General features: G+C 42.0%; 1 protein-coding gene across 1 annotated transcript in view; it reads right to left on the bottom strand.

The window, feature by feature from the left end:
• LOC143283547 (uncharacterized) overlaps positions 1-21,276 on the bottom strand; it is a 150,337-nt gene that overhangs the window by 118,396 nt on the left and 10,665 nt on the right. The window contains exon 4 of the mRNA XM_076589791.1: positions 19,879-20,001. Within this exon, the coding sequence (XP_076445906.1) occupies positions 19,879-20,001 (123 nt within the window). The remainder of the gene's footprint in view (positions 1-19,878; positions 20,002-21,276) is intronic.

A 21,276-nucleotide genomic window follows, 5' to 3' on the forward strand; every position in this document is an offset into this window, starting at 1 on the left:
AGGACGGGGTGGGTCAACAGGTGGTGCTGTTGTCCTCATTGAAATACCCAATGTGTCCTATGACAGGTTCATTATGTGGTCAAGAGGCGTGTTATAACCTCTCGCCCCAGGGTGGGACCCTCGGAGAAACAATCCCCCCTGTACTCACAGGGCAGGACGTATGGGCCATGAGCTTAGGGTGACGCACCCCGAAAGAAAACTCCAGCTGGAGACGGTGGTATCAGGCCACTGGCGCAATTTAAACCACGAAACCACGCATCCATGCTTCCATGATGATGCAGTCCACAGAATCTCAATGTGGTGCTTGACTTTTGGAGACCTGCTGGGGAGGCCGGGAGCCAAGCCCTATGCCTCAAAGGGGCCCACCCCAAGCAACCGGTGGTCGGACAAGGAAATTCCGCATGCCCATGCAACGAAGGAGACCTCATCCTCCTGCTGGGACCAAGCAAACAGTACCACCCAGAACGCTCAACATTCTCCAGTGGAATGCAGAAGAGGTGCATAAGAAGAAACTTGGCCTGGCAGAAAGGATACACCAAGAAAATATTGATATTGCATGTGTCCAAGAGACACATTTGACCGTAAACCATTGCTTTCAAGTGAAGGGTTACGAGACCATCAGGTTGGACCGGGAGGAAAGAAACAAAGAAAACATTGGCAAGATGGCGGCTGTGTGATAACAGGTGTGTGTGTGCTCCCGGAATGTTTGACAAGTTTGATATTTTGCAGCATGAATTGAGTTAAGATTAAGTTACAGTGAAGTGCATAGTGTTTGATCTATCATGGCAGGGTGACAAATGAGGTTAGTACCTACAGGTTGCTCTGCAACTGACTGATGAAGAACCGAACTTTTCAAATTTTCGAACATTTCAAAACATAAATCGCTGTGTCATGCTGATTCTGTTCTCATCGTCTTGTTTTCTGCTGTTTAAAGTTGCACGTGCTGGTATGTTCTGGTATGTTCTGTCCGTGACTTTTTTTTCATCCGTAACTGGTGTGACATTCCCACTGATCGTTCTGTACCAGATATTGGAGAGCTTGCTGTGTGTGTGTGTTTGTCAAATCACGGGCTTCAAACAGATCTCACAGGTGTTCACAAAAATAGATGTTGCCATCCCGTCATGATATGAAAGCTAAGCCTACGTTATTTCGGTTCAGCTTCACACAAGATGTCTGAAAACGAAAGTGCTGTGCTGTGCTGTGCTGTGCTAGTCGTAGCATTTCTGTAACATCCGAGTACTAGTGACTGCTCTTTTTTGTTGCTGATTATAGCAGTTAATTATACTTTATACTTTGTTCACTGATATTTGAGTAAACATGGCTGAACAGAAAAGAGACAAACGTCCTGCTTCATCCCCTCTACAAGATGATACTGAGAAACAGTCTTGTTTTGCGTCTGATGCCAGTGTGGCCGATCTTGAAAATGATGAAATGATCATCAACACTGACTTTCTGTCGAGCACACTCCAAGACAATCTGAACTATGCCAGAGCAGATCACAAGGAGATCATAGAGGAGCTCAAGGCGGCACTTGGAGATCCCAATATATTGGAAATGATCTCCAAAGCAGTCGCAGCACAGGTCTTAGATCCACTCTGCAGTGAGATACATTGCTTACGATCAACGATCAAGGAACTGCACACTGCTGTCGAAGCCAAGGACCGGGAGATCCTAAAACTCCAAGACAAAGTGGACGAACTAGAACAGTATGGAAGATGGAATTCCGTAAGGACCAGCTCTGTGCCTGAGATGAAAGGAGAGCCAACGGAAAACAATGTTAAGAAGATTTTGAGGGAAGTGCATGCTGAACTAACAGACGACATGATAGACAGAAGCCATTGTGTCGGCAGAAAGATGTGTGAAGGGGATGCCAAAAGCCGTCCCATCCTGGTTAAGTTCACATCCTACAGACACAAGTCTGTGTTGATGGGGGCAAGGAAGAAACTACAGACAGTGGACATCAGGAAGCTGTTTCCCAATGCCGACTGGCCCCTTCTCACTCGGTCCACACAACCATCAGCATCACGGCCTGGCGGATCTGGCACTGCAGCTCTACGTCTCTATGTGAACCACGACCTCACCAAAGAAAGGGCCGAGATCGCCTGGATGGCTCGCAACTATAAACGCCAAATGAAGATCGGTAACACATGGGTTTACAATGGGGCGATCTTTGTTAAACGAGGAGAGACTACCTTCCATGTGACCACCAAACGTGAAGTGCGGCATTTTGGTTCCGAGTAGATCACTGATATTAATTTGAACCAGAAAAGAGCAAATTGTCATCTTTAGCCGTTAGGATCTGTTATTTATCTTTTCCATCTTCATTATTTATCTTCACATAAATTCAGTTGGTATAGCTGGCTGAAGCAGATCAATTAAGTGACAGAGGAAAGAAAAAGGGCGGGGTGTGGGAGTGTGCGTGTGTGTGTGTGTGTGTGTGCGTGTGTGTGTGTGTGTGTGTGGGGGGGGGGGGGGGTTGGTGGGAAGGGAGTCAAAGGAACACATGCGCATATGTGTGTGTGTGTGTCTGTGTGTGTGTAACACAGAAAAATGAACATGCACATAGGCACTACCTACGTGAGCACATATATGCATATGCAGTCACCAACCAAGATTTCATGAAATAATTGCTCACAGCCAGTGTCATATGATATGTAGTGTGTCTGTTACCATGAGTATAGTCTGTGCCTGTCATCGTCATTGAGACAGTAACATGGATTATCACGATGCATTTGCAGACACAAAAAGGCGCGTGCACGTATTGAACGGTGTAACTTATATCTGCGATGAAATAGATGAGTGGAAATTGTGATTCGTTTTGTATCTATGAAAATTACTTTTGGTGTGTGTGTGTGGGGGGTGGGGGGTGGGGGGGTGGGCCATGGTATGTGCGTGTGTGTGCGAGTGCATGTGTGTGTGCATACATGCTTAATGTACTTATATGCTTGTATGTTGTAATAATTATGTATTGCGGTGTATGTATATATACAAATTCTTGTTACGATATCGGATATGCAGTATGCAACGTACCTATGAGAAAAGAGAAGTATGTGGAAGAGAGTAGCAGCTGTGTGCCTGCCCTCAAATGTAATACACCATGTCAGGACCAAAAGGAGTAAAAAAAATTTTTTTTTTTAATTATAAAATAAATAAATAATAATAATAATTAAAAAAAGATAACAAGAGAGGCAAGGCTTTCAAGACTCACTTGTGATACACTTTAAAAAAAAAAATCTAATAGTTAAAATGTGTTCTGCATTTGTTATTATAAAGCTTCGAGTTAAAAGAAAAAGAAAAAAAAAGTCCTAACGGCAGATTCGAACCCCGCGTGTTCAGGTGAGAAGAAACTGTCTTACCCATTACACTATGGTGACTCCTTAACCCCTTCACTGCTAGTACGTTTTGCTATGGCCTATGCTGAGAAAATTTTCAGAAAAACACGCCAATGATTTTAATTTGCTTATATTTCAAAAAGTACTGAAGATAAGTGCATAAAAGTATATATCAAATGAAAGGAAAATGAACCAAGATTTTGTTTTTGATACTCACATGTTCAAATAATGAGTCAATCTGACAGAAAAATTCCATCAAATGCATTAATAAAAAAAAATTGGGACTGTCATTCCATCATGTAGGTGCTACAATATCAACCTGGTTATCAACCTGTCTTTCTTGTGACTGTTGTGATCAACCACACACACTGTCAAGGCTGAGCAACAGTGTCCAGGTGCATAAGACTCCAACACAGTCCACACAAAGAATGAGAAGGGTGTACTCACCCAGGATCTACCGCCAGTAAAAACGCTGTGTGGGGTACTTGCAGAAACAGTCGTCAAGACACAATGCTGGTTTGCTGGGGCAGTCTGGGCAGTAGAACCCCACACCCTTTCTTTGTCCTTTCTTCCAGCAGACTCTGCACCTCCTTTGTGGCCAGGCCTTCTGTGGGGTAGGTGGGATGAAGTATCGTCCACACAAGACAAACAGCGTGGTCATCTTTAGCAGTGTCTTGGTCACCAAAAATCATGGCACTAATTACATCCTTCTGAAGTCCAGGAATGTACTGCTGTTGCCTGCTTTTTTGTAGAGGATGTGTGCATTCAGCATGGCAATTTGTAGAAAATGCACACACAACTATTTGTACCATTTCAGGGTTTTCCTTGTGACATCGTAGGGCTGCAGCTGTTGGTCATGATGGTCCATGGCACCCATGTTTTTGTTGTAATCCAGAATTGCTGGAGGCTTGTTTACTGCCTTTTGGTCTTGCTGCTGCTGGTCTTCAGTTGTAGGTTTGTGGCAAGTTGTCAACTCCAGATAGTCCAGGATGAACATCATGATCATCAGCATGCTGCATACCTGAAACACATTGCATAAAAGACTAAGTCTGTTGGGTTTTGGGTTTTTGTTGTTGTTTTTTTGTTTTTTACATATAAAAAGATCATGAAATGGTACCATTTTATTTCTGATTGTTTTCAGAAGCTGAAATACAAACACACACATACCTACCCCACCCCCCACCCCAAACCCCCAAAACACACACACACTGAAACTGGTTCATGGTACGCCACACCCCCTTCATTCTCTCTCATACAAAACAAAATGACAACACACACACACACACACACAAACACACACACACACTTCTACAAGTGTTGCATTTACAAAGTAATTTTGGCATACAGTTCTGTATATCATTATCTGATTTCAGTTTTATAAACATCATCTCTTCCCCCCCCTCCCCCCTCTCTCTCTCTCTAACAACAACAACAACAACAACAAACCAATACACACTCAGGAACGAACACACAGAAAGCTGCAGGCGAGCGACACACGCTGTCATCAACAATGAGCCAGCCAGCAAGCCACGCCCCCCTGGGCTGTGATGGTCAGACACAGTACCCACGTGACTGACTCTCACTCACACACACTGATCAGTGACTGACGAAGCCACTTACCACAGCTAACACATTCAAAACACACACAATGCAGTCATATTCATTGTTACAACAAACAGAAAGCAAATAATAAACTGACAAACCTCGAAAACACCCACCTGCATCTTGAATCAGCTGAGCTTGTTTGTCTTCAGTTTCGTCAAACAACGCCACCTCCCACCCCCCTCCACTGTCAAAATCAGCGTCTTCGGCATCAACTTCACGCAGTTCTGTCTCATTCAGTCCACAATCTTCATCTCTACTGTTTGCATCGCGAAAGAATTCTTTCAATACAAGTGCAAGTGTTGGGGTTTGTCTGCGTTCAGCCATGGCTTTGCAAAAACAACTTGAGCTTCGTACAAACTTGCAAAACTTTCGCCATAAATATGACAATCCAATGAATAATTTTAGCTTATGGAACTCAGGAGATAAAGAGCTCTCAGGGGAGCTAATTTAATGGTTAGCAGACTGTATTTTCTGTAATGCGGTCAACAGCGCAGTCAAGAGGTTAACTGACGTTCAAAAATATAATATTTAAACATGCTTTTTTAAAGGGCGATAAACTGATTGCGGTATTCGCAGTGAGAACACTGTTTAAATCATATTATTCTGGTGTATCTTGGGCATTAAAAAAATCTTTAAGGGCAATTAAAAATTATTTTTAAGTCCGCGGTAAAGGAGACATGGCTATCGCTGCAATCACACTTCAACATTTAGCCATTTTCTCTGGATCTAGATAGATGTACAAGTTTAGTTACACCCGGCTGACATGGTCGATTCAATTTCTCTTTTATGTTCATTCTAGTTTTATAGTTTTAAAGTTGATATGGAAATTGAGTATTTTGTTAAACTAATAACATGTAGAGCCAAGTACAAGTACTTCTAAACGTCATATGAAGTGAAAAGGACTTCATTTAGAGAAAAGTCAAGACTGGAAATCTCAGTTTTACGTTTCATCAATTCAAGGGTATTAACTCTCATGGTTTATTATTTTTAACTGTGAATTCCGACTGATTCTGTGGATATTTTTATAGCAGTTTAGGGCATAATCCAGTAAGTGATGAGGCGTTCACAAATCTTTCTCTGAATAAATATTTAACGGTCTTCTTCTCCAACTTTCCATCACATGTTATCGCGTATTGTTGATTGAATATTGGATTGAATGGGCAGGTCAACTACTTGAAACAAAATGTCACCCTTCAAGCTTGCAAGCACGCGCTTTGAATATGTATAAATATGTGTACACAGTTGATTTTTGCCCATGACCTTCAGGGCTCAGCCGATAGATCTATAAAGTCCACTCATCGTATTGATTTTAGTATTTTCCGAAAAAGACCACTTGGGTGAATGAACATAGTGAAAGCCCTGTATACTGAGAGTAAAACACACAAGCTTTGTATGTACTGAGTATAATTTCAAAATGTAATGTTTAAGATGAGAAAGATCAGTTTAAAGCAAATTAACCCCCCAAGCATTAATTACAGATTAATTTCCCTTTTTTTACTATCTGCACCAAAGACATGCAAAATAAATATAACTTCCATGCTTAGCAAAAGAAGCTCCTGTCTGAACAAAAAATGATAAAAATGACTGCTCTTGTTGTTGTGTCAGAATATCAGATCAAAGTGCCAAGTTTAGAGAATAAAAAAAAAACCAACATATATATATAACAGTAAATTCAGTTTGCATATAATTTGGATTCTTTAAAAAAAAATTTGTGCCCATCCCAGAGGTACAATATTGTTTTAAACAAGTTGACTGGAAAGAACTGAATTTTTCCTATTTTTATGTCAAATTTGGTTTCAACTGACAAAGTATTTGCAGAGAAAATGGCAATGTTAAAGTTTACCACGGACACACAGACACACACACACAGACAACCGAACACCGGGTTAAAACATAGACTCACTTTGTTTACACAAGTGAGTCAATAAAAAGTAATGCAGCTGAGAAAGGAATAGAATGTGAAGTCCAGATGTGTTCATACATAAGTCATGATATTGACTTAATATCGATATGCTTTTTCCTGCCGCCCAAATCTTTTTGTCAATACATGCTGATGTAACCTGTTGATCGTTTGACCCATGTGTGTGGACAAATCTCTTTGATTTGTTCACTGGTTAACAAATTCTTATGTCAGTCGCAAGCTTTTGTGCGGAATCAGAGCGTACGTACTGCATTTGTATATGCGGTGCTTGTGCATGCACGTGCGTGGATGGAAGTGCATGCGTTTGCGAAGGAGGGGGAAGGGTGAATAGTGGTGGGGATATGTCAGAAGGGTGAACCCATTTTCCAGCCAGGAAAATTAATTGATTATTATATTTATATAGCGCTGAATCTTGTGCAGAGACAAATCATAGCGCTTTCGCAGCAGTCATCCACCTGTTCTAAGAATGTTGTGAAAATGAGTTTTTCACGTTAATTTTACTGAGATTGTGTCAAACCAAGAAGGTTTGTGTTAATATATTTCGGGAGTACACCTAACTCTTTTTGTTGAAATTGTTCTTTTTCAATAATGAGTAATTTTGTGTTATGTCATGCTGTTTCCATTTATATATATATATATATTCTTCATTGCTCATGCAGTAAGCATGTCTTTATGTATTCTACTTGTTGGTGTGTTTGTATGTCGTTTTAGCTTCCATAGCAACTTTAGAACTTTGGATTTTTGTACTCTTTTTCAAGATACATGGAGAGTTTTCAGATTCAGCCCTAGCCATCTTCCTGTTTTCTGTACTGCAGAGTACAATAACTTAAATGGCAATTGATCTAAATATGTACCGCGCTAGGGTTGGGTGTTATTATATCAGAGCCTGACAACAAACAGGAAATTATTGTTTGTTAATGATTCTAATATCATGCAATTTCTTACATTATCATGCCTGCATGATCCACTTAATGTAATAGTTTCTTTGATGATGCATTTTACCATTCATGGTTACGCATGTAAATACTTTAAAGATAGTTTTGATAGGAATATCCTGTCCCATGATTGTTATCCTGCTATGTCTGAAACCAGCGGGGAAAAGGCTAACCATACTACCATTATTCAGTATTTACTATTACTTCTATCAGGTGATGTGGAGATTAAAGCATAGCTAGACCTCCACATGTGGAGTGATGGCCTAGAGGTAACGCGTCCGCCTAGGAAGCGAGAGAATCTGAGCGCGCTGGTTTGAATCACGGCTCAGCCGCCAATATCTTCTCCCCCTCCACTAGACCTTGAGTGGTGGTCTGGACGCTAGTCATTCGGATGAGACGATAAACTGAGGTCCCGGGTGCAGCATGCACTTAGCGCACGTAAAAGAACCCACGGCAACAAAAGGGTTGTTCCTGGCAAAATTATGTAGAAAAATCCACTTCGATAGGAAAAACAAAAATAACTGCACGCAGGAAAAAATACAAAAAAATGGGTGGCGCTGTAGTGTAGCGACGTGCTCTCCCTGGGGAGAGCAGCCTGAATTTCACACAGAGAAATCTGTTGTGATAAAAAGAAATACAAATACAAATACAAATACAAATAATCTAGAAGCTGTTTGGGTTGAAACAAAGTTGGACCAATGTAGTTTGCTAATTGGATCTTTTTTATAGACCACCCAATTCAAATGTAAATTACTGGGATTTGATAGAAGAAAGTATACATAATGTCAATAACACATCATCAAAATTTTTAATTATGGGTGACTTCAACACTGACATCTTAAGTACACCTTCACCTCACTTAGTATCAATCATGAATCGTTATCAGCTTACGCAGCTAATCAGTGAACCAACAAGAATTACTGAGGCACACACGTCCTGCTTAGATCTGATCATGACTCAAAGTCCCAGCATTATAAAATCTACTGAAGTTTTACCAGCAGTATGTAGTGATCACAGTGTTCCTTGCGTGTGAATGACTGGTGCAAAAGCGCTTTGATTTGTCTCTGCACAAGATCCAGCGCTATATAAATACCATTATTATTATTATTGCCCCATCATCAGAAGACACTGTAGCGAAAGAGCGGTCTTTTAGAAGAACAATATATAATTACAGTAAATTAGAGGTGGAACAATTTTGCAGTTTGTTGAGTCATGTTGACTGGGACGATGTTATTCGCAACACATCTGTAGATGAAAGTGCTGAGATGTTTTCTCAAATTCTAATGGACACAGCAAAAACATGCATGCCAACTAAAACTATCACTGTCCACCCCAACGATGTACCCTGGATGACAGATGAAATAAGATTTCTAATAGATGAACGCAAGCAACTCTATAGCATAGCTAAACACAGCAATAAACCAAAAGACTGGCTCGAATTTAGATGATTTCGTAATTTTGTTGTAGCAAAAGAAAAACAATGGAAACTCAATTATATTGCAGAATTAGAGCATAAAGTTTCAAATTCATCCACTTTTGGTAAGAAGGAATGGTGGAAACTAGTTAAATTGTTTCTTAAAAAGAAAGGCACAGACTTGAATGAAATCCCCCCAATTTTATACAACGGCAATATTTATCATAGAAACAAAGAAAAGGCAGACGTTTTCAACAACTTTTTCACTGATCAGTCCACTTTGGAAGGTGAGGATGATGAACTGCCCAATATACCTTTCCGCATTCCTGAACTAAAAGAAATAATATTAACCACTATGTGTGTGAAAGAAGTTATTCTCAATTTAAACAAGAATAAAGCAGTAGGACCCAATCTAATTCATAATACGTTATTGATTGCATCACTTCCAGTTATTTTAGATCCCTTGACCTCTCTTGTTAACAGAAGTCTTGACGAAGCTAAGTTTGCTCAGGTATGGAAAACTGCTCATGTAAACCCTTTACATAAAAAAGTATCTTGTAACAATTATCGCCCAATTTCACTGCTTAGTTGAGTGGGCAAAGTTTTTGAAAGGTGTATTCACCAACATACTTTCAATTTCCTGGTAATTAATAACATTTATTTCCCCCTCACAGTCTGGGTTTATCCCTGGTGATTCCACCGTGAATCAACTGTTATGTATATATGATGACGTATGTCTTTCATCTGATCGTAAAGTTACAACACAAGCAGTATATCTTGATATATCAAAAGCATTTGATTGTGTTTAGCACAAAGGACTTATTTACAAACTGAAAGTGAATGGTATTAGAGCGAAACTACTTGAATGGTTTACAGATTACTTACATACACTGTTCTAGGTGTGTAGGTGTGACTCACTATATCTTCTATATTGAACATGTAATCTTTCCATACTTCCTGTCTAGTCGGTCTAATCAAGAATGATTGTGTGTAATGTTATTCCCTCTCCATGTGTATCTTTTTCTTCTTTTTTCTTCTTTTTTTTCTTCTCTGATTTCTTTATCTTATTCATTGACTTCTTGTTTTTCTTACCTTTTTCTGCTTTCTGTTGTGAACACAGTATCTTAAAAATGATGTTTATATTCATTGTTGATTTTTTAAATATATTAATCTCCACGGCGGCTCAAAAAAAACAAACAAACAAAAAAAAGGGGGTGGGGGGGTGGGGGGAACAATGTATGTCTGCAATGACTGTCATTTATATGCAGCTGGAAAATGTGTATTTCAACATAACTGCAATTGTGTAGTGTCCACCAACCGTCAAACGAAACAACGTATTTAATCACATTTTTTAGCACGATATAAGCTATTAGCTTGTTGTTGCTCTGCTGTCTATCTGTACATGTGTGACATATTTACTGAATAAATTTTGTTTAAACCAAACAAAGGAGGGGTGCTTGTCTTGGTGTGGAATTCCATCGACGCACAAGAACTCAAGGTCAACACCAATCAACAGGCAGAGATCCAAGTGGTTGATATAGTCTTTTAAAGAACACAACATCAGGATCTACAATGTCTATTGCCCTCAAGATCATGATCTTTCCCCTACATCCCAGACAACAACTGCGTGGTGGTGGGAGATTTCAACAGTCACTCAGAGAGATGGGGCTATGAGGAGACGGACAGGAGAGGCGAAGAAGTTGAGGATTGGGAGATTGACACACAACTTCATCTCATCAACCAAGAAGATGATGAACCCACCTTCTACTCTAGATGCTGGATGACCACATCAACACCATATCTAGCGTTCGTCACCAACGACCTGTTCGTCAGGACCACAAGAACCGTCCTCAACCAGCTTGGAGGAAGTGACCACAAGCCCATAAAACTCTCTATCAACCTCAACTTGCAGGCTCCTCAAGCAAAGTGTTTTCCCCGCTGGAATTACAGAAAGGTGGACTGGACTCTCTTTAAGACCCTCACAGATACATACACAAAGCCAAACAACATCAGGCAGAAGGACTCAAACAAGATAGTTCAAGACTTCACAAACACCGTCTTGAAAGCTGCTATAGAATCCATCCCAAGAGAAGCACGCAAAGACTACAAGCCCTACTGGATGGAGGAACTCCAGAATCTGGAAGATGCTGTTACAGAAGCCAGGGACCAAGCAGAAAAGCAGCCATCACTGGAGAACAACATAGCGCTGAAGGAAGTAACTGCCGGATACAAGCTGTCCTGCGCACAAGCTGCAAGAAAAAGATGGCAACAGAAAACTGAAAGCCTAAATCTCGACAAGGATGGTAGCAAGCTGTGGAAACTGGCTAGAACCCTCAGCAACGAAACAACAAGTCACACCACAATAACAATACAAGAGAATGGAAATTACCTCTCTGGAAAGAAAGCAGCAGACTACTTCATAGACGTCTATGAAAACATCAGCAATCTGGAATCCCTCCTGAACATACAGCTGCAGTGCACAGGGCCCAAGGTGAACTTCATGAGAAAGAGCCCCAAGAGGAAGTCATGACCACAGCTTTCACAGAGAAAGAGCTGGAGGAAGCGTTGCAGAGCCTCAACCTGAAGAAGTCACCTGGACCAGACGGAATCACAAATGAAATGATTCTGCATCTTGGGATGAAGAGCAAGGCAGTCCTTCTAACAATCTTCAACTCCAGCTGGAAGATAGGATCAGTACCACAGTGTTGGAGGGAAGCAGACATGATCCCCATTCACAAAAATGGAAAGGACAAGTCGAAGGTTGACAGCTACAGACCCATCAGCCTTACAAGCTGCTTAGGAAAGCTGATGGAGAGACTTGTCAACACTAGGCTTGTCTGGCACCTAGAGAAGTATCAGCTGCTGAGCCCTGAACAGGCAGGCTTCCGCCAACACAGATCAACAGAAGACCAGATAACATTCATCACTCAAAGCACTGAGGACGCATTCCAAGAAAAGAAGAACACTTGCTGTCTGGATTGACATGGAGAAGACGTTCGACAAAGTCTGGAAGGACGGACTCAGGCTCAAACTATGGCGATGTGGTGTGTCTGGGAGGATGGACACCTGGATCAGCCAGTACCTACACAACTGCCAAGCCCGAGTCAAGATTCAGGGCCAAAAAAATGAAATGAAATTATGGTGCTTAGAGCCTCGCCGACCACTAAGGCCATCTCAAGGCTATCGCCGCGTCAATTACTACTACAAGGCTAAAAAAAACAACCAATTAAAACGAGTCACCACTTCAAACTTTCCACTCCAAAGTTAAAAAAAAACTTCCATAGTTTAAAACCTTCAAATCTGGTTAAAAAGGTTCACTTCTTTTAAGAAGTCCATCAGCGCCCACGGAGGGACATCACGAAACAAAGTCTTCAAAGAAACCGCCGTGTAATGTCTGCGTCTAACGTCATGCAGATCCCAACAGTCAAGGAGCACGTGTTTCACGGTGAGAGGCTCGTCACAGGGAACGCATCGAGGGGCCTCCTCCCCCTTCAACAAGTAAGAATGAGTAAAAAAAGTGTGCCCCGTACGCAGTCTGCACAGCACAGATTCCTCCTTTCTGTTCTTCACCCCCGAAGGGAGGGTCTCTTTTAGGTCCGGACGGATCTGGAAGAGCTTGTTGTCCGTCTGGGTGTTCCACTTCTCTTGCCAAAGATCCTTAACGTAAGTATTGACCTTCCGCTTCATGTCTGTATAGGGTACCAAGGATCTGGACAATTCTTTCTTTACAGCGTTCCTGGCCAGCAGGTCCGCCCTTTCGTTACCACGAATGCCAACATGTCCGGGAACCCAGGCCAACACAACCTCGTATCCTTTCTTCGTTGCGAGAGTAAAAGTTTCATAAAATTCCAGCAGTTTGGGATGAGTGATATTCCTGCAGGCGATCGCCTCCAGGGCTGACAAGGAGTCGGAAAAGATCATGAATCTCTTCTGTTTGGAAGAGAGAACCATTTTTAACCCCAGGACCAGTGCGGTCAGTTCCGCGGTGTATACCGAGCTGTCAGACAGGATGTGTTCCGTTGAGGGCCGGTCAGGAAAGGCGGGACAGAACGCAGATGCGGCGACTCCGTCCTCCGACTTGGAACCGTCAGTGAAGATGCCTTGAAAAGTGGGGAATTTGTGGCACAGTTCCGAAAAGTAGGTTCTGTAGGCCAGAGAACTGGTGGTGTCCTAAGATTCAGGGCCAGAAGAGCAAGAAGGTGCTGAGACAGGGAGTACCACAAGGAGGAGTCCTTTCGCCAACGCTGTTCCTCATCATCAGAGAACTGCCAAGAGGGGTCTGAGGAGCGATCTACACAGATGACCTGGTATTCTGGTGCTCTGAAGAGTACACCACTACAGCACAGGTACGCCTCCAGACTGCGCTCAACAAGATCAGCAACTGGACCAAGGAATGGCTTGTCTTTGTCAACTCAAGCAAAACAACCTACACAGTCTTCAGCCTATCCAGCAAGAAGCAAGAGGTGAAGTTGACACTGAACAACTAAAGGCTTGCAGAGGAACCCACACCTACCTACCTGGGAGTGACCTTTGACCGCAGGCTCACTTGGAAACAGCAGATCACCAGATGCTGTAGCAGGGCCAAGCTGAGACTGGCGATCATGAAGAAACTTGCAGGGACGGACTGGGGGGCTGATGAACGTATCCTGAAGAGACTCTATATGGGGAGAGTCCGACCTGTAGTTGAGTACGGGACATCAGCATGGGCATCAGCTGCAAAGTCTAACCTCGACCATCTCAACAAGATACAGAACCAAGCTCAGCGTGTCATAACTGGCGCCATGAGATCCACCCCAATCCTGAAGATGGAGGAGACCACTGGGCTACAGTCATTGGAGGACAGAAGGGACACAAAGATCCTCATCCAGGCAGCAAAATTCAAACGCCTTGAAAACCATCCAATGAACAACAGAATGAGCAGACCCACCAAGAGCCGGCTGAAAAGAGGCAGCTTCATCCACCAGTCAAGACGCCTTGAAAGACAAACCCCAGTCTTCATGGAACACGAAGCAAAGCCTATCCCAGCAAATGTCACCAACCCATCTTGGAAGAGGCAGGTATTCCCAACAGTCGTCACCAGCATTCCCGGAGTGGAGAAGAGAGGAACACAATCAGACACCCAAAGGAAGGCCCTGGCCATGGAGTACATCTGCAACCAGTACCCACAGGAAGACTGGACCCATGTCTTTACAGATGGCTCCGCCACAGAAGCAACGAGAGATGGTGGAGCTGGAATCTTCCTCTGATACAAAGACGGAGATGAAGAACATGCAATCCCAACAGGAAAATACTCCACCAACTTCCGAGCTGAGCGAGAAGCCCTCTGTGAGGCAGCCACAACAGTCTCGCAGAACTCCACAAGAACAACAGGGCAGGTGGTGGTGTTCTCAGATGCTCTCTCCATGCTCCAAGCCCTCAAGAACTCCCGCTGCAAAGAACAGAGCCATCTCACTTCAGCCCTTGTTGCCCTGAGTGCCAGAGTGGAGAAAGTGGTGATAAAATGGGTACCAGCACACTGTGGCATCAGAGGCAACGAAAAAGCGGACATTCTGGCAAAAGACGGTGCACAAAAGGAGCAGGCCAACAAACTGGTGTCATACGATAAAATCAAGACAATCATCAAGGCACAGCAAGGAAAAAAGTGGTGCCTCCAGCACCCCAAATATAACCCAGAAAACAGATACCATTTGCTGGAACGACGGGAACAGGTCAAGATCTTCCGCCTAAGGGCTGGACACAACCGCCTGCTCCACCACATCCACACAAAATTTGGCATTGGACAGAGTGGAGAGTGCCCTTGTGGTGAGGGACCAATGACAACCGACCACATCCTTCAAGACTGTACGACGCATGCAGCATCCAGGAGAAAGTACTGGCCAACACCGACAGCAGTGGAAGCCAAGCTGTACAGCACCCTGGAGGAGCTGCGACAGACGGCACCCTTCATCAAGGACACTGGGCTGCTCATCTAATGGGAGGCGAACGAGGAAGAAGAAGAAGATCATCTAACGGGAGGCGAACGAGGAAGAAGAAGAAGACCTAACTCCGCATGACGATGTGTGCAACCACAGCTACAACTCTAAAATAAAACAGTTTGCAGATGATACAACATTAACCCTTAAAGGTGAACAAGCTATTCAAATAGCTACAGATATTGTAACGCAGTTCAAGGAGTATTCAGGCCTGAAGTTAAATAAAAATAAATCTGAGGGCATGTGGCTAGGGTCAAGAAAACATGAAACAGGTGAAATAAATGGCATTCCCATGGGATCCGACAGACTGAAACTTCTGGAGATATATTTCTCAGCAGAAATGGAAATTTCAGAAATCGAAGAAAACTGGAAATCCAGAGTTGAAAAAATAACTAAGGTGATAAAACAATGGGAATGCAGAAACCCGTCTCTATATGGTAAAGTTATTCTGGCAAAAACTTTCTTATTGTCACAATTCTCTCACGTCCTACAGTCTGTACCCATTAAAGTTCTGAACACCATTAACACATTAATGTACAGATTTCTTTGGAAAAAAAGTTTAATAATAAAAAAGCATTTGAAAAAATAAAGAGGTGTTCTCAGCCTTGACAAAGAACATGGTGGTTTAAACATGATCAACATCGAACACCAGCAGCAAATGTTCTTGGTGAAATGGGCAGCCAGACTCCTTAAAGAGGCAAAATCTCACTGGAGCATTCTGATGAGATACAACATGTCCCCCTTTCAAGATAGTCACAGCAGTTTCAAGCGTAACGTTTCACCCAAAGAAATTAAAAAACTAGAAAAAGTGCAGTCAGTCTTTTGGAGAGATGTAATAAAAACAGTGGCCACCTTTAACGAAGACAGACCGATAGAAAACATAAAAACAGAACCGTTATGGAAGAACAGAAATATAAAATACAAAGGAAATGCGCTACACTTTCCCAAATGGAGTAAAGGCGGCATCCGTGTCATGCAGGACCTTTGGCAGCATGGAAATATAATGACGTATGAAGAAATAGTGCGTAAAGTAGGCACTGACCCTGGCCTTCTTTTCAAATACAATGCCATAATAAACTCAATCCCACAAACATGGAAACTCCATCTAGCTAATGATGTCCACAACGATGAAAATCCAAACGACATTGCAACAAAAGAGGGGAACCTCAATACCTTGTCAAATAAACAAATCAGGAAAATATTTGCCCGAAAACAAAACCATGAAATATGTGCAGCTCAGTTTTGGAAACGTAAGCTAGACATCAATATAAGCGACTACTTCAAATTAGCATATGAATGTACGAAAGAATCACGACTGAGGTTACTTCACCTCAAATTCATACACAATATTTACCAAACGAATATTCTGCTTGCCAAAATGGGTGTAATGAACACAAATAGATGTAACTGGTGCCAAGAAACCGATTACACTGAACATGGCTTTTACTCCTGCCCCAAATTTTCCTCCTTTTGGAAACATGTGAAACAACTCATTCTCACATTCTACGATACACTGATTCCCGTGGATGAAAAAGTAGCTGTTTGGTACAACAAAAATGGACATTCCAAGTCCAACTGATGGAAAATGAAAGGAAATCAATACGATATTGTTAATAGCAAAACTGTCCATCCCCAAATTTAAATACGGCAAGTGCAAAAATCTTGACCTTATCTTTGAATCAGAGCTCAACCTATGTAACCTATGATCAGTATCCGTTAAGATACCAGAACACTGTCAGGCCCACAAAAAATCCTGAGGGCAGTATTCAGTGTGCACATACATATTATTGTACTTAGGTGTAGAGCTTGTGGAGAGGGAGGGGACTGAGTGAGTAAAGGAGACAGAGAGTGAGTGAGAGAGGGTGTGTGTGTGTATGTATACCATGCTTCTCTTTCAGGCAATATGATTTTGTGTGAAACCATCATGTATGTGTAATATATGTTGCATGGTCTTGTAAGTGTTTGAACATGTCATTGGGAAGAAGACAGATTAAAAATATGAGAAAAAAAAAGAAAGAAAAAAAAGAAAGAAAATACAACAGAAAGGAGAAAAACGACGATGGAACGAACAAAAAACAAACAAAAAAACAACAAAAAGATAAAAAAGGCAATAAAAAAAGATTTTAAAAAAAGGACAACAACAACAACAACAACAAAACAAAAAAAACAACAACAAAAAAAAGAAGAAAAAACAACAACAGAAAGAACCTTCCAGGGATGCTGAAACTATCCTGCTCATTTGCAGAACTTTTAGGCATCCACTGATTTCTCCTAAAAAAAACAACTAAAAAAAAACCACTTGCATGTCCCTTAGATGACCCACTAACACCTGCATGTCCCTTAGATGACCCAGTAACACCTGCATGTCCTGTAGATGACCCAATAACACCTGCATGTCCCTCATATGACTCACTAACACCGGAGATTAGAAAAGAGAGATAAACCACTCGCGGCAGGCCCCTTCTTTCTGACTATAACAGTGCTGAAGCCGTTTTGGGGCACACACGCAGTGCGGAAGGGTGGGGGTAAATCACCCTCTCCTTCCCCACCCGAAGGAAACTGGTCGGTTCTGACGGTTCAGCTGCAGTAAAGCGAAAGATAAGTTACGCCTGGAATTTCCCACGTGTAGTAAGATTCGCTGTATACAATGAAAACCGATTCATTTTTGCTTTGGTTTTTAGCACGTTTGCATCTGCTTGAATATAGATAATATAAAAAGAAAATAAAGCAGCTCCCCCCACCACCAACTCCCCCCCCTCTCTGAGCGCAATGTTGCACATGAGAGAGACAGTTATAAATTATTGAACTGTGTTTTCGTAACGCTACTTTTTCTTCACGCTTTCTGGTTTACATCACCATTTCTTAAAAAAAAAAAAATATATATATATATATATCAAAACATAAAACACATATTCAGCTCTGTCTCTCTTCTAACATCTGTCTATACATACATACATGAATACATATATACATAATTTCATATAGATCTATCAGTATGTAAATCTAAATGTACATAATCATATATATAATTCATATATATACGAACGCTTCATGTTGCCCGAGCAGACCGTTGTATTGTGCTCTATCTCTCTCTCTAAGTCTCTGTCTCTGTCTCTCTCTCTCGGGAGTTTTACATGGCTGTTAAAAGCATCTACGATTCTGTACTTGTATGTGTTCGTGACAAAGGTATTTATTCAGACTTTTTTCAGTGTCCAAGAGGGGTTAAACAAGGTTGTATGCCAAGCACACAGCTGTTTTCCTTTTTCATCGGTGAATTGGCAGTGGAGTTATCAAAGAAGGGGAGACATGGAATACAAATGATACCTGGCGCAACAGATTTGCTCTTAATGCTATTTGCTGATGATGTTGTTCTCTTGTCTGACACACCCATAGGGTTACAAAATCAATTAAATGCCCTTAAGCAAGAAACAGACAGACTACAACAAACAGTGAATCTCGATTAGACCAATATTATAGTTTTCCGCAATGGAGGTCATCTTTCGACTCGTGAAAAATGGTGCTGTGGTGATAGGGAAATAAAAGTAACCAATACATATAAATATTTAGGAATGTTATTCACAACAAAATTGAGTTTGACATCTGTGTGGGATGAAGCAAACAGAAAAGGGAAAAAAGGTGTAATCCAAATTATAAAATCACTCAGGAGACTGCGTTCGACTGACGCTTTCCTTTCGTTTGGGCGGGGCAAAGGCAGCTCATGAATAATGAATGCGTGTCGCGGCGCAGGCTGCCTGGCTTCAGCAATTTCTGCAAGTGGTTTATCTCTCTTTTCTAATCTCCGCTAACACCCACATGTCCTGTAAATGAACCATTTGCACCTGCTTATCCTTACGATGACCCACTTACACCTGCATGTCCTGTTGATGACCCACTTACATCTATATGTTCTGTTGATAACAAACCTTTTCCCTCATGTCCTGTAGATGACCCTTTTACACCTGCATGTTCAGTAGATGACCCACTTAAACTTGCATGTCCAACAGAATAGAATAGAATATATCTTTATTACCAAGTGTACCAGGGTCACAAGGAATACTGGGGGGGATAGTACATAACAAGGTACAAACATAAACCGAAAATCATACACAAACACAGATACAGTAGAAATAAGGATACAAACAAGTTCATATCAATCTAAAAACTTGTGCATACTCACACATGCACACACACACACACGCGCGCGCGCGCGTGCGCGCGCGCACACTCTCTCTCTCTCTCTCTCTCTCTCTCTCTCACACACACACACACACACATTTGAACAAAAGCTGCATGTAGATGGGGTTGATGACTAGATCTTTAGGTAGATGGTTGTTGACACTTTTACACCGGCGTGTTCTTAGATGACCCACTAACTCCTGCATGTCCCTTAGATGACTCACTAACACCCACATGTCCTGTAGATGAACCACTTATACCTGCTTATCCTTAAGATGACCCACTTACACCTGCATGTCCCTTGGATGACCCACTTACACCTGCATGTCCTTTTGATGATCCATTTCCACCTGCATGTTGTTTAGATGACCCATTTACGCTTGCATGTCCTTTAGATGACCACTTACACCTGCATGTCCTGTTGATGACCCACTTACATCTGTATGTTCTGTAGATGACATACCTTTTCCCTTTTGTCTTGTAGATGACCCAATTACACCTGCATGTTCTGTAGATGACCCACCTTTTCCTGCATGTCCATTTGCATGCGGCGAAGTGCTGTATCCTGCTCTTGTTGTAAACGCTCCAGTTGCTGCTGATGGCTGGACTTCAGCTCTTGCATTCGCTCTGTCAATACCTCGTCCAGCTGCACACAGCATGCAAAGGTTAAACACCGTCTTTGCTTGATTCTCCAGTCTTATAACAGGCTTGTGCCACTAGACATATATATTTGCATTACTTTGTTAATAAAAAAGCAAGTGAGCTAAACAAATCTTGAAGTTAAGTTATGTGTGTGTGTCTTTTTTTTGTCTGTGTGTGTGTGTGTGTGTGTGTGTGTGTGTGTGTGTGTGTGTGTGTGTGTGTGTGTGAGTTTGTTCTTTCTTTAATTTGACCCTAAGCCTACCTAGAAATTTGGCATATAACTAAATCCTAGTTGCCAGGGAATTTTCACAAAAAAACGGGTAAGTGTATAAAAAAAAATTCACTGACATTTTGAGTATGGAACTCTGCACTCTCCAATAGTACCCTTTGTGAGAACCACAATCACCACTTTGGAGTTTTGTAGCTGGATGGTGCTGATAAGCTTTGGACCTTTTTTTTTTTTTCATTGTGGCCCACAGTGCTTCCTGCCAAAGCCTGTCATACACCTTCTTGAAGTCTATGAAGATGTGGTAGAATTCTCTCTGATGTTGAAGATGTTTGTTGCAAAGGGTATGCATGTTAAAGATCTGTTCAACGGTACTTCTGCCTTTGTGGAATCTAGCTTGTTCTTCAGCTATACTGCAGCTGTAATCTGTTCAGAATGATTTTGAGCACTGCTTTGCTAGTATGGCTAATCAAACTGATGGTGTGGTAGCTCTGGCAGTGTTGGAAAATTCCTTCCTTGTGGAGGGTGAAAATAAGTGACTGGGTCCATGTTCTAGGCCATATGCCTGTGCGCCAGATTTTGTTGCAGTTAAAGCAAGAATGTCAATTAAGGCTTCTCTGCCATGTTTCAAAAGTTTTGCAGGTACGTTGTTGATGCCTGCTGCCTTGCCACATTTTAGCAACTCCACTGCTGTTACAACCTCATCACGGAGTATTGGTTAGTCATCCTCGTTTGATGAATCTTGCAATATTAGTACACTTGGGTCTCCTTTGCTTTGTTTGTTGTAGAGGCTAAAGCAGTACTTTTCATATCTTTTTCCTGTGTGAGACAACAGGAAGGAGAGACGGAGGTCCCGACAGATACAGCTGGTTGTCATCGGAAAAGCTGTGGTGGGACAATGAATGATGATTGACAATGGTGGAAATCAGCCTTGTATAGAGAACAAACAGAATGGAGCCTTGTGACACACCAAACTGTACGTCGGAAAGGGAGGATGACAGACCGCAAACAGAAACAACATTGGACCGGTCAGATAGATAAGAGTGGAACTAT

This window comes from Babylonia areolata, chromosome 6, assembly GCF_041734735.1.
Source record: "Babylonia areolata isolate BAREFJ2019XMU chromosome 6, ASM4173473v1, whole genome shotgun sequence".
Classification (NCBI taxonomy): Eukaryota; Metazoa; Mollusca; class Gastropoda; order Neogastropoda; family Buccinidae; genus Babylonia; species Babylonia areolata.